This window comes from Lissotriton helveticus, chromosome 10 (assembly GCF_964261635.1).
Source record: "Lissotriton helveticus chromosome 10, aLisHel1.1, whole genome shotgun sequence".
NCBI classification, from domain to species: domain Eukaryota; kingdom Metazoa; phylum Chordata; class Amphibia; order Caudata; family Salamandridae; genus Lissotriton; species Lissotriton helveticus.
This window is the reverse complement of record NC_136071.1, coordinates 389,254,929-389,271,849: the sequence shown is the minus strand read 5'-3', so window position 1 is coordinate 389,271,849 and position 16,921 is coordinate 389,254,929. Positions and strand designations below refer to the sequence as shown.

The window sequence follows — 16,921 nt, the reverse complement described above, 5'->3', positions numbered from 1 at the left end:
AAAATGGGTGTAAACAAACCTTGGGGAATGTGGATCAGAAGTTGGAGAAATAAGTTCAGAGGGACAAAAGAAATGCATGAGGATACCAGCAAAGATTTTCAGAAGTACTCACAGAATAGATTCAAATTAAATATGTGGATAATTGTTTGGGTAGAATGTGAAAGCTGATTCAGAAAAAATCGGTTCAGACAAACCATGAGGGGAATGGTTCTGAAGAGTCAATCTAAATGGGCTCCGAGAAATTGAAAGGAATGCCATTAGGTGGGTTCTGTGGATTGTTGTTTTAGATAAACTCAGGGAATTGGAGTCACTAGACCTCTAGTAAAAAAAAGTTCAGAAATCACTGTGAAAATTGTGTTCATAAGATCCTTGGGAAAATATATTCAAGTGGCATCTTAGAAAATGTAGTTCAGAAAAACCCTGGCAATTTGATTTGGTAAACTTTAGTAATCTGAAGTTAGACAACTTTTAAGAAATGGCTTTCAAGTAACATTGAATAATAGGTTCTGATTGACTCATGAAGATGAGCTCAGATGAACCCATTGGAGGAGTGTCAGAAAATCACAGGTAAAGGGATTTAGAAGATTTCCGGTTATGTGCTGAGAGAAACTCATTGATAGGAGTTTAGAAAAGCACAGCACAATAGCTTTAGATTACCTTTCATAAATGGGCTCAGATTAACGTAGGAAAATGGATTCATTGGAACAGATGGAAATGGGTTTGGATGAACTTGGATAAGCAGGTTCATGGAATTGATTCACATGAAAATGCTCACACTCTTAAGTGTGTGAAGAGCTCCTGGAAAGGGAGTCAAAGGAATTCATGGCAGTGGGTTCAGAAGAACTCGGGAAATCAGTTGAAATGAGCTTCAAAAAGTTATTTTTTCAGTTCTTTGAGAAAATAACTGTGAATTGATGAGGGACTTTGAGTTAGAAGTACTTTTGGGTGTCCATTTATAGGAATTCCCTCAGCATACTGTGTGAAATAGTTTCAGAAGCACAGTATGAAGTATGTTCGGCTGAATTCTTTGGATAAAGTGTTTAGAAGAACTCAATGAAGCAGGTTCAGAAGAGCTCAGTGAAATAGGTTGTGGAGAACCCTGAAAACATCTTCAGAAGAATGGTAAAAGATAGTATTCATAGAACTCTTTGTAATTGGTTTTGGACAACATTTGGAAAATTACTTCATATGAAGTCTGGTAACATTAGGTTCAGAAGAACTCTGCAAATTGGATTTGAAACCCAGCATTTTCATAAGAACTAAGATAATGCAGTCAGAGTAACTTCATGGATAGCGAATTCAGAAGAACTACAGAAAATTGATGCAGCAGAACTCAGCTTATTGGATTCTTTCAAGCTCATAGAAACTGGTTAGACAAATGGATTCAGAAGAACTTTCAAAATTGTGTTCAGCTGGACTTTGCAGATAAAGTGTGCTGACTAACTTGGTATAGTATCTGTTTATAAAAATATTTAAAGGACCTAGAGAATCAACTCCAAAGAAAATATTGAAATATGTTCAGAGGAACACAGGTTCAGAAAACTGTACTAAATGGTACCTGAAATCTTATTGACATTGGTCAGGTACAACATTTCATAGGGTCTGGGTAATAGGTTTAGAAGAAGTCAAGAAATGCGTAGTGGAAGACTGCTGGGGAAATGATTCAGAAGAACTTTTGGAAATGTGTACAGAGGACGAACTTGTGAGGATGGGTGCAAACGATCTGTGAAAAATAAGTTAGGGCTAACTATGTTAAAGTTGTTCCAGAGAGCTTGGGAACTTTGAGTTAGAAAAACTGAGTAGAATGGGATCATAGAAATTGGCTTTGACATACTTTATTAAATGGGTTCAGAAGAACTGTAGCACATGTATTCAGCTGAACTCTATGGATAAAGGGTTCAGAAGAACACAGTAAAATAGGTTGATGAACTGCTAATGTTCTGTTAGGGTTATTGTTCTTCATACTTGAGTCAGTGTTATAATCGCCATAGACGCAATAGAATTTCCTTGTAAAGTTGACTACCCCCTTTCAACTGATTATCCTACTATATATCCTAGTGCCTTTTTCATGCTATCTGACCTTTTCTCCTTTCCTAATCTCTGCTTGATTGTGTGTAAGATGTTCTTCATAAAGCACACTCACACCACTTTTTGAAGTTGTGGTATAGCAAATATTAAATAAATATGCATCTGAAAGAATTGGGTTCAAAATTACTTTTGAAAATGGATTCAGAACAGCTGTGGCAATATTGATTAATAACAGCTCTGAAGAATTGTGGTACAGAAGAACTGGCAAAAGGTTCAAATCAACTTTCCTATGAGTGGATTCAGAAGAAACCTGAAGAAATGGGTGCATTAAAACGTTGGTAAATTGTTTATAGACAAAGGCCCTCTTCATGAGTAGCCAGGTTTAACAGCTATTATTGAGCAAACCCCATAAATAATACCAGGGGTCTTACTTATTCTGGTGGTCGATATTGTGAGATTTTGGGATAAATTGTGGAAATGTGACTTACTGTATCAAATCCCACATTTTCCAAGGTATTTCTTCCGGAGAATTAATCTGCTAGGATTTCTGAGTGAAATAGCCCAGACGTGATGCTCCTGCATAACTTATAACACTTTATCTGCCCATCGGAATTTAAAGGCCACTCTTAATGAGTGCTAAGGGTTGTAAAAATAGGTTCCGAATAATTCCAGGGAAAATATGAACCTATGTTTGTAATTAAAGCAGGGGGTTGGAAACAGGGTTGCGAGGTAAATGGTCTGGTCAGTGCTCACGGAAAGGTATGTTTGGATATTGAAACATGTGAATGCTATGTTGCTCTGTTAACCCCTCTAGATTACTTTTACTGCTCTTGCTGATTTTTCTCCATCATTCTTATTCTGCAGTATGGTGTTGATGTGAAGAGCCGGGATGCCCGTGGACTAACATCTTTGGCCTATGCAAGGCGTGCTGGTAACCAAGAATGCATCGAGGTCCTTCTTCAGCATGGGTGTCCCAATGACACTTGCGTGCCTCCATTGACTCCCAGCCTGCCTCGACGGAATGCCAACATGAACAACAGTAATTTGCTGCCCGGTTCAGAGGTGGAGTCGGACCCTATCATCATTTGACCAAGGACATCCTACTAGGAAGAGATATAGCTCTCCATTTGGCCCCTTTACTAGTTTTATGACCTCCTTATCTACATGCCCAAACAAGAGGGTGTCATCAGCTTCGCCTTCCAGCGAGAACTGAGCGTTCTGCTTGGTCTTCTTGTGTCCCTGATCAAAGTGGGTGGCTGTGAATGCTGGCCGTCCTGTTATTCACTTGCGACACTGGGGTAACGCAGAAAGCTGTGTGTATGCTTGTATGGGTACAGAGACTGTGGACACCGCAAACTTCCTGATGCAAGTGTTTTGCTATCAAAGGTGTTTGTGGAATGACATCCCTTATGCAAGGATTGAAAAAGCATGTTATGCAGGAGAATGAGATGCATTGCTGAAAGGTGGTTTCCCTGTATGCATAAAATGATGGAGCAGATGAGATTATAGCATAGTCACAACGATGTTGCAAGGGAAAGCATAAACAGTATGTTGTTGCTGCATTAGGGCTGATAAACACTGACCACAGAGGCTGCTTTGAGAAAAGAGGGTCTTTACTCTTCTGATCTTTCCTTGAAGCCTGCACTTATATTCTGTGCAACTGTCCAGCTCAACCACTTCCTGCTAGCAGTCTTAGGATTCGAAATGTAACACTCATCATGAATGACCAGTAAATGTGGGCCATGCCATCAAGCTTTGCTCTGCAGTGGCCACTTGCTTTCAAATTCAGTCTGTCTCTGACCTGAAGACATATCTGTGACCTGAGGGGCCAGCCTCTGGAGTAACCTTCTGCAATAGCTGTTTCTTGATCTGGAAACATCTGCCAGCATGTGTCACCTTGGAAGGCATTAAGAATGATCCCTGCTTAAATCTGAAGCTTTTAGTTACTTATCTCTCCCCACTATCTCATGTGCAAACACAGCATCAATTGCTTTGACTTCTACAGTTCACAGAAATATGCAGACTTAGTGTCTGCATTCTATAAATTATAGAGTTTTCAATCCTAGATGATGATGCATAGTCTCAGTTTAAATGACACCACAGTCCATCCACTTTGATTGAAATTCAGCTTTTTCCAAAAGCAAAATGCTATGCGTTACTGAGGCGTTTCATTGCCTTTCACTGCATGAGTGTGTGCATTGCTTTGCTACCGACATGTTATCTAAGACTTTTATGCAAGCTCTCTCTTTTTTAAATCTCGATCACCTGTCCAGAAAATAGTAGAACATAAGATCGGCTATTGAAATCCTGTGCAGGGATCTCGCTTAAATGTTTCATTGAGTGCAGATGATTCAAAATCGTGCAGCAAGACTGGTTAACAGAACATGCTACTGGAATCTTTCCCACAGCTACAGTGCCTACACTGATGAGTTTCATATCAACTTTAAAGTGTTGTCTCTTTGCTTTCTATGAAGATACCACTGTTATCTAAGCTAGAACTCTAAAATCTATCACTCAGCCACATGGTAATCCGGGCGGTTATCGTCACCTAACTATCCTCCCTAGTAATCCTCACGTGTAGGAGAGTTAGGGTGGGGGGGCTGAAGCTTCTCTAAATCTGCCAGGCACTACAGTAACCTTCCAGAGTCTATCACAAAGATAGGTTTTTCTCTTAGTGTTATCTTTCTTTGCTCTGCTTGTTAGTTGCTTCTTTTACTCTCAGAGTGTGTAATGCCAAAGAAATGCTTTGGATTTGGCGCACAATACAAGTGTTCTTGATTAGCCTGCTGTATTACTGGTTTATTTGCACCGTATGGCTACATTTTGATCTTATCAAATCCTTTTGTGGCTTTGATCAATCTTCTCCCCTGTATCAATTTTTATGCCAGGCGCCCACCATGCCTTTAGCTGAAAACTACTTCCAGATGATTGTAAGTGAGGGAGAGATATTGCTCTTAAGCTTTAGGAGAAGGTGCTAATGAAAAGGGGGGGGGGGGTTGCATTCCCATTCCTCCTAAAGAATTACAGAGAGAGAGCATTTTCCATTCCTTCTGAATGTATCTCCTTAAGAGCCAGACGAAGGGGTGTGGAGCACAGCGTTGTCCCTTGTTCTTGGTGGAGTCTGTAGGTGTCTGCTGAGGTAGTGCAGAGCAAATGTCTTTATCACTCCTCTTTATGAAGTCTAGAGGAGTCTGGTATACAAGTTCAGAGGGAATGACTACCCTCGCTCTCTGACAGAGTCTGTAGGAATGAACCTTCCACCATACTTCCTGAATGTTTCGCTTCAGGAGCAAGATTAATGGTTCGCCCCAGCATTCCTCCTGATGAAAACGGTAGGAGTCAGGTGAGCCAGTGAAGAGCAAACTACTTTCACATTTTTCAACATAGAAAGAAGATTGTAGATGTTAGCAACTTCTTCCACAGTGCATTTCTGTCACTATCCTTCAATCAAATCTGGCAAAAGTAATTCAACTCTGTGTTGCAACACGTCTGGAGAGTGGAATTGGAAATACTCTCTTGAGTGAAAACAGGCGAGGCACACAGATGTGAGAGAGGATATTCCGGAGAGACGGCTTGACAAAACGAGAGATGCAAGAAACAGCTGGGAATCTATCATGGCTGGACCATGGAAAAGGTTAGTGTAATGGGGGGCAACCGGGGGCGACCTTAAGGAAACAAAATAACAAGAGGCGAGGAGGAGAAAGCAAGAAAAAGAAACACTGAATTATGTGTCAAGAAACTACGGGGATGGAAATAAAGGGAAAGTACAACATAGTGCTGGAAAAGGTTACACAACTACATGCATGAGAGAGTAGACAGCTCAATGAACTGTGAAGATACAACAGGGTCACCAGTGTCATGCCTGGCCCAATAGGGCATCATAGTGAAGATAATGATTGGAATGAACAGTTGCGTGGGAGTGAGACAGATGGGCAATGCTGTGGCGCGGTGGCACCCTTTGGGATGAGTAAGAGTCTTATGATCTGGGATGAAAGGTCTAATGATGGGATTGAATCAATAGTAGTTATGTGGAGAGAGGCGTGATCCACCTGGGTTTGTACGATGCACATGCAGTGCAGAGGGAAAGATAAAGGTGGCCAGTGACACTCAACAGGACTCTTTTCTTGGCATGCCCCTTCTCCACCTCAGGTTCCCAATGGATGTCTACCCTATTTCTTCTGGCTACCCTTCCGGACACCTAACCAGTTGTGTCCTTAATGTTGTGATACTCCTGTATAAAGTGTAAAATGCAATTATTTATATGGAATTCTGTAAATAGAGGGACTCTTTGCGTTTAACTGCAGTATATGTTGGTGATTTCTGTATTCTGAAACAAATGTTAAATAAATGAGATAACCGATTGACAGACCGCCTAGGCCTGGTCCTGTGGTGATGATTTCAGACACGACTGAACTAGCTTCTTGTCCCTCACACTGAAAGAGGATCTGTGGGCGTATACTTTATAAATATGCACTGACACCGGACAAATGTATGAGGCTGCTCTTCACTGTGTGTAGGTGCAGTTGTTGCAATCTCTGAAAAGGGCAATTTTTCTAGTCCACAGAGGATCCTTCAGCTTTTATCTTTTCAGACGTTTCTTACTTTGTGTTGAGATGAATAAAATCAACGTGGAAATTTGTAATCATTCTTTTACTTAGGTCTTCAAGAGAATCATCCCAAGTGTTGTCTGATTAAGTGCACTAATTAACAGAGGAAACAGACGGGCATTATCTACATTCTGCGTGGGGTTTCTTTTTATTGTAAGTTCAGGATTTTTTCAAAGACTTACCCGAGCCACCATTTCTCCTCTGCAAGTTGTTTGTAAAGATAATGAGATGCCATCCTGCTATTGTTTTCATAGAGGGATGTGTTTTCTAATTGCAGCGTTACTTCTTGCTTTAAAGTCATGGAGACACACAAGAAAGACAACTTTAGCCTTATAACTTCCCAAGCCCTGGCCGAAGACGATATCTTTACGGATTCCAAAGTCACGAAATTCCCATTAGGACAGCAACCCTGTTTTGACAACTCTTTTTTGTTCCTCTGAACAAAAGTAGAGGTGCTTCAAGCATTCTACTGCATTCCTCCTCCAATTTCTTTAGGTTGAGCCTATAGCAGCAGAGTGCATGCGCTGCTCGCTCTGCGAGGCATGGAGTATGCAGTGGAAGCTCCACCCACTTTCCGCCCATGTTTTTAATTGGCTTGTGTCATTGTCTTTTGTAAATGCTGCCTTCTGATTGATTATGAGGCGTGTTAGTCCTTCCTTATTATGGCCATATCGTAATTTGTACCCTCCCATGGCTGCTGGCTGCTTTACTTCGAGTGTTATACGGTAGGGTACCTGGTATTCAGACTGTGAGCACTACTTTGTCTGTGCCTTTGCGCCCCCTTCCCCCACCCGCACTCCCGTTGTCCGTGCTCCCCCCGTTGTCCGTGATGCAATGCAATAGGTCGCTCGTAAATGCGAGTCCTATAGCATTGCAAATGCTTGTTTTATGTGTTATCAAATTTGGTGAGATAAATCAGTGAGTAAACCTACCCATTGCAGAGATCTGGATGACCATTCGGTTACAGATTTAGATCCCTGTATGGGGAACTGATCCTTGCATCCTTCTGAGGTCAATACATTGACAACCTTTAAGTCAGAGAATGGTTCCAGCCATGCTTTCAATGCCATTAAACAAGAAATAGTGTTTAGTAATAAAAAGTATCTTAAAATATTTTGAGTGAGCGCAGTAAGGTCATCAGTCAAGTGAGTGTGGTTAATTGGAGTAACCGTCAAGGACTCTGGGGACAGCTGGCACCTGCAGGACCTTGCCCAGGCAGATTGCCTCGGTCACAATTTCTGTTTTAAAATCTACTTCTTGGGTCGCTGCATGTATGTGTCACAAAACACCGGGATCCTTCGGCCTGTGTCAGTGTTTTAAAAACAGGAACACAAACTCACCTGCCGACCGTGTGAATATTATTCATTGTAAATGAACATCAACACATAGGCGGCAGGCAAATGATCTCTCATCCACAGAAGCAGAACGGGCTGGAGAGCTTTCTCCTACATCGTAGCCAAAACCTGGAACGAGCTCCCGGTCAACATCAGACGCTCCCCAACCATGCACACGTTCAGGAAAGACCTCAAGACCTGGCTCTTCGACTGAACCAGAGCAGTTTCTCCCCCCCGCCGCGCCTTGAGACCCTCACGGGTGAGTAGTGCGCTCTATAAACCACTGATTGATTGATGCTGCACGCCAACACGGGGGCTCTTCCCAGTCAGGCAGGCCACCCACATTGACCAAACTCTCTCACAGAGGAACAGTGGGGGTAAAGGTCTGGAAAACAGGTTCTCTCCATTCTCCCAGAATTGTATTTGTTTTTGTTTTAAGGAACAAACTAGCAGTTTATTTTGGACAGAATTTTGGGAGTTACAGACCGAAAAATATAGTAGCGATCATGTGAGGTGGAGGTTGTTTTACATGTGTTTTTTTACCCTCTTGGTGTCTATGTAAATTTTATTTCTGAAGTTTTGAGCGCTATATTTTTTCCTGCGACATGAAGGGTGAACTGGGTAAGCACACTAACCAGAGACTGATAGCATTTACTTTTGATGGTGCTGTAGTCAGAATTACAGTGCCACAGAAAATGCACTTCTCATATGCACTGTGTCTTCTCTATCGTATTGTTAACCCAACCCAGTCACTGAAAATATAGTTTCATTATTACCCCTTTGTCCGTCTTTTTCGTTTTCATTTCCCTGGCAATCTTGTAATTGACCAACTAAATGTTGCCCATCATATGGCATATTTCACATGGTGTTACAAGACAGCATGTCTGAAACCAGACACTTTGAGACAAGCATTCCTCTGTAGCATTATACTGGTACTAATCTGCCTGAAAGCAGTATCCACAGCATCCAAGGCACGTGAATATCTGCATTCAAGATAGTCTTTCCTTCCACCAGTGATGGAGCTAGGGTGAAAACAAAAATGTTTGTATAACCCTCATGAAGTCACCTCCCCATAACCGTAATATGTATGAATTGTGTGGTTTTAAATTTAACCAACCCTGAAAACAGGGTTACACAAATACACGTGGGATACTAATTTGCTTGTGTTGCAAACCGTAATACATTGTGTGAAACTGTCTTACTAATATAGTGCGCACATGCTATAATCTAATGAAAGACTATGCATGTATGCTTCTTAAAGGTATAATTGTGGCAGGAATGATGTAGAATGGTAAGAAAACAATGCATTTGTGTGGCTTTAAAGCTAGGTAATAACTAACAAGGTCAACTTAGAATGGGGGGAGGTAAACAGAAGGGCTTTACTTTGAAATCTAACGTTTAATTGTGTTTGTTTCTATAATAGTTCCCGTTATGGCATATGCGGCCTAGTAAAACATGGAGGGTTTGCGAGACTCCAAGAGAATGTCTTTCTACGCATGCGCGACTGTGCTCGAGAGATGTGCAAGCAATCTGTGCCTGTGCGGCTGGTGTCAAGGTCAGTGTGGCCTGAAGAGCAGAATGGTGCCAAGTTAAGATTTCCGTGTTATGAGCCTGGGAAAGTTCAGCGAAGTGTCCAGTTAAAGGACACAAGTGAAAGAATTTAATAACAAACAATCAGAACTTTATTGTTCATAGAACTATGACAAGGCGGAAATATGGACAATGAGGAGATGAAGTTATCCTCATCCACCGCTTGAATGGACCAATGAGAATTGAATGCGGACCCTAAAAGTTTCACATTTTAGCTAGATAGTTAGGGAAAAAGGGTATAAAAGAGGTTGTTTGGAAGAGAGAAAAAAGCTTGCTTTTGAATTACTTTTCGCACCACGACATGCTGTCGGACTGATCGATTTCCCTTGGTGCAAAGACTTTGACACTTTTCTTGACTTTAACTTTTGATGGGTGGGAGTCCTGATGGGTGGTGAACATCGAGAAAAAATAGAGAGGCTGTTTTTGGGAACTTTGCTGTTCTAATCTTGATTTCCATTGCCGATAAAATTGCTAATATGTCTTTGACTTATTTTTCTGAACTATTCTGCTAATAAATGTAAACTGTTTGAATTCGTTTTCTCTTTCTGTAAACGATAAATAAAATGTTTAATTAAATTAGAACCAAAAAGTTTAATAAAGTACGGTCATGCTAGGAGATCCAAATCATAAATAAAAATTTAATAAATGGAGAATTAAGCTGGTCTTGTAGTCCATTAGTTAACTTTTACTAGCTGATCTATTGACCAAACAGGGGGGTGCCTTAAATGTTTTTCGCGAGAGTTAAAACCATGGGAAGATCTAAGAAAATGCATATGTATATAATGTACAGAATTTAGATTTAAATAGAGGAAGTAGGACACTCCGCTATTTCCAGCAGCTCATCCTCTGGTTTTTCACTGATCTTGGGAGCAGAGTGATTTGTGTGAATGAGTGACTCAGTGCTATGGGCCCCACCGACGAGTAAAGTGTGATAGCTCCTGGGAGATATAGTGATGGTATGGATGTTTGTTTTAGAGCAGCGCTGGATCCGTTTTTCTTGGTAGCAGGAGTCTGGTTGCTATAGGTTAACTTGGACAGGCAATGTATAGATTTATTAGGGTAATGTATATAGAGTTTTGATGTACCGAAATTATGACTAACATTATATGTTGAGTCTGTATTACGTTATGTGTAGTCGGAATTGTAAGGCTTCTGGGAAGTAAGAAGCTGGTTACTCTGCCTAGGAAGAGGAAGGTGTGACATGTAAGTCGCACGTTACATAGTCTGTTTCAAAGTAGTTACAATGTCGTATGTTACAAGTTAGGGACATTTTATGTATAAAAGTGGTGAATGTATAGCGAAGACAACCTATACAATCTTGGGCTTAAGCACAGGAATCAATGTGTATTCTGATTAAAACTTATCCCTGAGAGAGTAATAGATTTTCACCTAAGCTTGAGAGAAGGGTAAGGTAGAGGGAAGTGCTACTTTATCGACGAAACTGAAATTCTGTGGTAGAAAAGAGGTAAGCTCTGTCTACCTGAAATACAGAATTCTTGTGAGATTGAGGAAACTATCACTTTGGTTTTAGTGAAACAGACGAATGGAAATGTTTTATGTGGTTACTAACTGGTTTTAGATGTATAAAGGTGTAAATATAGGCTGCCGATAAATTTTGTAAAGGGGGGGTCAGCCGGAGCTGCAGAAGTCGGAGCAGGGCTGACGTCAGAAGGGATTGGTCTGCGTGACTAGAACATAGTGAGTGCTGATTGGTGCGTTAGCAAAAGTCGTGAAAGCATTGGTTGAAAGTGATTGTGACATATTCTGTTCTGATTGGTGTGTTAGTGTGAACCGCGCTGTGATAGGTCAGTGTAGTGAAGCAGTTTGCGAAAGAGTGCACAATTGTTTGAAAGTTAGGAGACGATCGGGAAAAATTGATTTAAAAAATCAGAAAATAAAAGAACGATTGTTAACTATTCCTTTGAATCCGAGTTTACAAAAAGTAAGAGAAAAGGTTTATCCAGATTTATCTGAAGTTAGGCATACTAGTCATATGACACCGCCTGATTTGACCTTTAATCAGAGTCTTCCATATAAGTTCCCGATGGGTGCGGAATCAGATTCTGCAACTCCTGAAAGGAGTTTAGAGAAAATTGATTTAACGCAAACTCCTGTAGGACCAACAGAAAAGGAAGTAAGTGATTGGCTCAAAACGTTGAAATTAAAAGATCAAGAACCTAAAGTATATGGGGGTGCGGCCAAGCACGAACTGAGATGGCCGCATAGTCTCGGAGCTCCATGACTAATCAGCCCCAAATCAATACTGCTGTTCAATCCTGATGCCCGGAGTGCCATCCCCGGGACCGTGCGTGCGGCGGAACGTCTGCCGCCTGTCCCGGAGCTTTCTGCTGCTCACGCGATGGTGTTCTGGCCGCAGAGTCCGTCTGCTTTGGTGTGTGCCTCACGCCGGGACCCACAGTGACTGCTCCGATCCGGCCGCCGAAGACTTCCGGCTCGGCCGGAAGTGAGGGCCGCAACGTAGTAAAGGCCGGCTCCGGATCGTCGCAGACCTCGCCGCTGGATGCGGTGGCCCTGCTCTCCTGTGACCTTGTGTGGAGCGGTGATTGCAGCGGCGGCGGTGCGGGAGCTTTGGCGGAGGCGGCCCGAGTGAACGCCGCGTCTCCTGTGAGTGCCGGTCCCGGGGAAGAGAGTGGATCTCCCCCCTCACTTTTGGTGCTCGATTCTCTGGGGTCTTGGATCTTTTCCTCCCCCTGCCCCTGATGGGCTTTGGTGTGCGGGAGAGGTGGTTTCTGCGGGGGTGAGCCCTCCCCCCTCCCCCTCCCTGCTCTCCTCATTTTCCATCTGGACATTGCAGCGATTTGGGGACCTTGTGGTTGAGGAGCTGCTGGCTCTGCATAACTGAGTCATTTGAGGCGCTCCTGCAGTAGCTGGTGGCCTGGTGGATGATCCTCTTCCCCCCCTTCTGAGTTTATCTGACCTGCCTGCTGTGTTGGGGGTGCGGGCTGCGTGGAGTGGTGTGGAGCGCTGCTGTTCGCTGAGGTGAGGAGCGGGGTGGATGGCTGGCCCTGTGGTCACTTCTGTTTTGCTACTGCTGGATCGTTGGAGCTTTTCCCCCCGCCCCCTCTGGACTTGGACCTTGGAGTGTGGGGGTGCAGCTGGTACGACATGCTGTTGTTTCAAGCTGCGTTTCCCGGAGTGTGCTGGGTCTGACGCTGAAGGTGGAGATCCTCTGTGCAAGTTGTATGTTGCAGCGGTAGAGTGGGGTGTGGAGGCGGACCCGGATTGTGGGATATTATCTCCTCTGGCTGATGGCGGATGAATGGGGGAGTCCCCCCCCCCTTGCTTCGTTACTCTCCCTTCGGTGTGACCCTCTGGAGGCGCTGTGTATATTTTGCCACTCATTGAAGGATGTGCTGGTCTTCCCTGGATGTACACATTTTATGGAGTGCATGATTGGGCATTGCGCCACGATGGCCTGGGGTTCGTAGTGCCACCGGGGTGCAGCGGGTACCTCCTGTGGTGGTGGACTGACCCTGCTCTCATCTCTCAGATGCTGAATGCCTCTGTGAGGCCCACTTCATTTCATTCTGGTGTTGGGCGGCGTTGCTCGTCCTTGCTGCGGTGGAGTCCAGGGGCCTGTATCCGGACCCAAAGTGTTGGGAGTGCTCCTGGAACAGGATCTGGAAGCTGCTCCGGATAGCGTCTGCTCATCGGAATATGGCGCGTGTGAAAGGCACTGGGACCAGGGGGTCGAAACCGGTTCAATCTAACAAACTCGACAGGTATACAATCTCTAAGGATGTACTGAAGGGCAGGCTGTCAGAGGACTCGGTGAAGTGGGCGCTGACCGGAGATGACTCTGGGCTCTCTCTTAAGGATGTCATGGACGCTATCTCTGGAGTTAAGGCCTCACTGGAGCACAAAATGGACTCAATGACCATAGACATCAACCTAATTCATGCAGACATGGGTAAACTCAACGAACAAGTGAAGCAGGTGGAACTTACCACCTCCAGTCTGGTAGAGGATGTCACCCAGTTGCAGCAGGAGGTTGGGGAGCTGCGTGATTCGCGTGTGGCCTTCGACCGTAAGTTGGATGACTATGAAGGCCGCCTCCGCCGTAATAATCTGCGTATCATGGGTGTGCCTGAAAAGTCGGAAGGGCAGGCCCCTGACCTGTTCGTTGAGGATCTCATCCTCAAGCACCTGCAACCGAAGGGTCTCAGTAAGTTCTTCGCCATTGAGCGGACGCACAGGGTCCTGTGCGGCCGTCCCAGACCGGGCGCTCCCCCGCGGCCCATGTTGACCCGAGTCCTCAACTACCATGACAGGGATGCTGTTCTGCAGTGTTCAAGGGCCAGTGCTCCTCTTAAATATGAAAACGCTACCAATTACTTCTTTCCTGACTTAACGCAAAGAGTTCAGAAGCAACGAAAATCCTTCTTGTCCGTGAAACGTGACCTGCGGGAGAGAGGCATGAAATACTCTATGTTGTTTCCGGCCCGTCTTAGAGTTGAGGTAGATGGTAGGGCTTGGTTTTTCGATCAACCGGAGACAGTATCAGAGTGGCTTGAAGTTCGGGGCCCCCCAGATCGAGCGAATCATGAAGGAGACGGTGGCTCAGAGACTCAGCCTTCTTGAGTGGTAGTTCAGTTGTGTGTTTCGGGGGTGTGGGGGCGCGGGGGGGGTGCGTGGGGGGCAGAGCGAGGTATCCTTGACTCATTGGGGGGGAGAGACATAATGTTTGCATAACTGTATTTTTCATGGCCTCATTATTATGTCCTTTTGGGTGCTGGCCGGAGCTCCTATGATCTATCCCCCTAAGTACCTTTTTTTTGTTCTTTCTTTTGAATGTTTAGGACGACAGGCACTCTGCAGTTTTCAATGGGCAGTTCTAAGCCTAATGGGCAGGGCAGCGGGGTGTGGGGTGTTGGGGAGGGAAGTTTGTTTCACCAGTTGGGTGGATTGTTTATGGCTTCAGCAGATTGGCTTGTTTATCTTGAAGCAGATAGAGGATTGTCAAACCCTTTTTGCATATGATGTTGGGGGGTAGGGAACTGAAGATTTTGAGTTGGAATGTGAATGGGTTGGGGGACAAAATTAAACGTAGTGTGGTTCTCCAGTATCTTACACGCCACGCACCAGATGTGGTTTTGCTTCAGGAAACACATTTAGTTGGAAATTCATGTAGGGCTATGCCCAGAATGGGATATAAGTTGGTGGCCCACGCAGGTTTCAGCTCTGGCTCCAGAGGGGTGGGTATCCTACTTCGGAAGGCGCTCCCTTTGGTGATAGATTCCACGCGGGTGGATGACAGGGGCAGGTATGTTGGCATTACGGGACGGTAGGAGGGACAGGTTCTTACCCTCTTGTCTGTTTATGTCCCCCCAGGCATGCAGAGTACCTCATTCGCTGATCTGGAAAAGCTTTTGCTTGAATTGCCGTTTGGGCTTTGATCTTGGGTGGTGATTTTAATGCGGTTGTATCTGGAGTTAAGGATAGGCATCCCCCGCGAGATTTGGGATGCGCCATGCGATGGCTACCCAACTTCATTAACGCTATGGGTTTAGTAGACGGGTGGAGATTGCTCCATCCTGACCAGAAACAATTCACATTTCATTCTGGTGCCCATAACAGCCTTTCCTGTTTGGATTACTGTTGTCCCGGCGGCCCAGGCAGCGTACGTCGCGGAGGTTGTCCATCTCGCAAGGGGTATTTCTGATCATTTCCCGCTCTGGTTTCTGCTTTGTATCGCTTCGGGAGTGGCGGGTTGTGTAGCCCCCATTAACCCCTGGTATCTACAAAACCCCAAACTTCGTAAAGACCTTATTAAGGCCCTAGATGAATACTTTGTGGAAAATTAGGGTTTGGTGTCCTCCTCCCTGACTCTTTGGGAAGCCTTTAAGACTGTCATCAGGGGTCAGGCTCTATCTCTGATAGCTGGAACTAAAAAAGAAAGGAATAGGGAGGTTGTTGATGCAGAGACTGAGATTGGTCGGCTGGAGGGGGAGCTGGAACATGAGGTAACACAAGCTAGGCTACATCTCTTAAGCCTTAAGCAATATGATTATAAATCACTAGTCACTGATAGTGCGAGGGCTCTTGGTAGGGAGCAACAGGACAGGCTTTATGATCTCGGGGATAGGGCGGGTAAACTTATCGCCTGGTTGGACAAAAAGGACTGGGTTGACCGTGTTGTCCCAGATCTCGTTACAGCGAAGGGAGCTCTGCTTACGGATCCACAGAGTATTGTCGATAACTTTGCGGCGCATTTCCAAACTGTTTACACCTCAGTCTCTGACTGACCCGAGGAGGACTCTCACCTATTGCTTCGCGATATACAGCTCCCGCACCTATCTCCTGAAGATCGTGATTTCATGGATGGTGCCGTAACGGCTGACGAAATAGCCCAAGCTATCCACTCCTTGAATTCGGGTAAGGCGTTGGGCCCCAACGGGCTTCCAATCGAACTCTACAAGCTCAGACCTGATAAGGTTTCTCCCTACCTCAAATCTATGTTTGTCGAGGCCCGGGAAAAAGGTATCCTGCCCAGAGATCAGAGGGTTGCGTCCGTGGTGGTGATTCATAAGGTGGGTAAACCCAAGACCGACTGTGCCTCTTATAGGCCCATCTCTTTATTGAATGCGGAACCCAACATTCTGGCCCAACTTCTCTCTAATAGACTTGTGAAAGTGGTTAGCAAGCTGATTCATCCAGACCAGTCGGGCTTTATTCCCCATAGGAACACGGCCCTAAATATACGTAGGTTGCATGGCGTTATAGCCAGAGCTCACACTTTGCAGGAACCAGCCGTAATCGTTTCACTTGATGCCACTATGGCTTCTGATACTGTAGAATGGTCCTATTTGTGGGCGGTCCTGTCTAAATTTGGATTTGGCCCTGAATTTATTAGCTGGGTGCGCTTGCTATATACTGAGCCGCTTGCCCAAATAGTCGTTAATACTCTGGTCCCGGAGCCCTTCGGTCTTGGTCGGGGTACTCGGCAGGGCTGCCCTCTCTCACCTCTTCTATTCTCGTTGGCCTTGGAACCCCTGGCAGCTTGGTTGCGTTGGGAGCCGTCTATCCTGGGCATTCGGTGGTCCCCTGACTGGGAGGACCGAGTTTCCTTGTATGCAGACGACATTCTGCTTTATTTGACCTCTCCCCGGAAGTCCCTTATTGTTGCATGTGATGTTCTGGCCTCTTTCGGTAAAAACTCAGGGCTTTCCATCAATTGGGGGAAATCCTTGTTGTTTGTCCTTTGGGGGGAACTCCCGGACCCTCCGCGGAACTGTCCCATTCAAATAAGTACAGTTGGGTTTAAGTATTTGGGGATCTTTATCTCTCTTGACCCCGCAGCTCGGTATGCCCAGAACCTCCTTCCCCCTTTGCAGAGGCTTC

The 16,921-nt window shown here is 44.8% G+C and overlaps 1 protein-coding gene across 1 annotated transcript in view; it reads left to right on the top strand.

Annotated features, from left to right (window-relative positions):
- Positions 1 to 6,394, top strand: part of AGAP3 (ArfGAP with GTPase domain, ankyrin repeat and PH domain 3) — a 2,202,224-nt gene extending 2,195,830 nt beyond the window's left edge. Inside the window, exon 20 of the mRNA XM_078662817.1 lies at positions 2,893 to 6,394. Within this exon, the coding sequence (XP_078518943.1) occupies positions 2,893 to 3,117 (225 nt within the window). The 3' untranslated portion in view covers positions 3,118 to 6,394. The remainder of the gene's footprint in view (positions 1 to 2,892) is intronic.
- Positions 6,395 to 16,921: the final 10,527 nt, after the last annotated feature.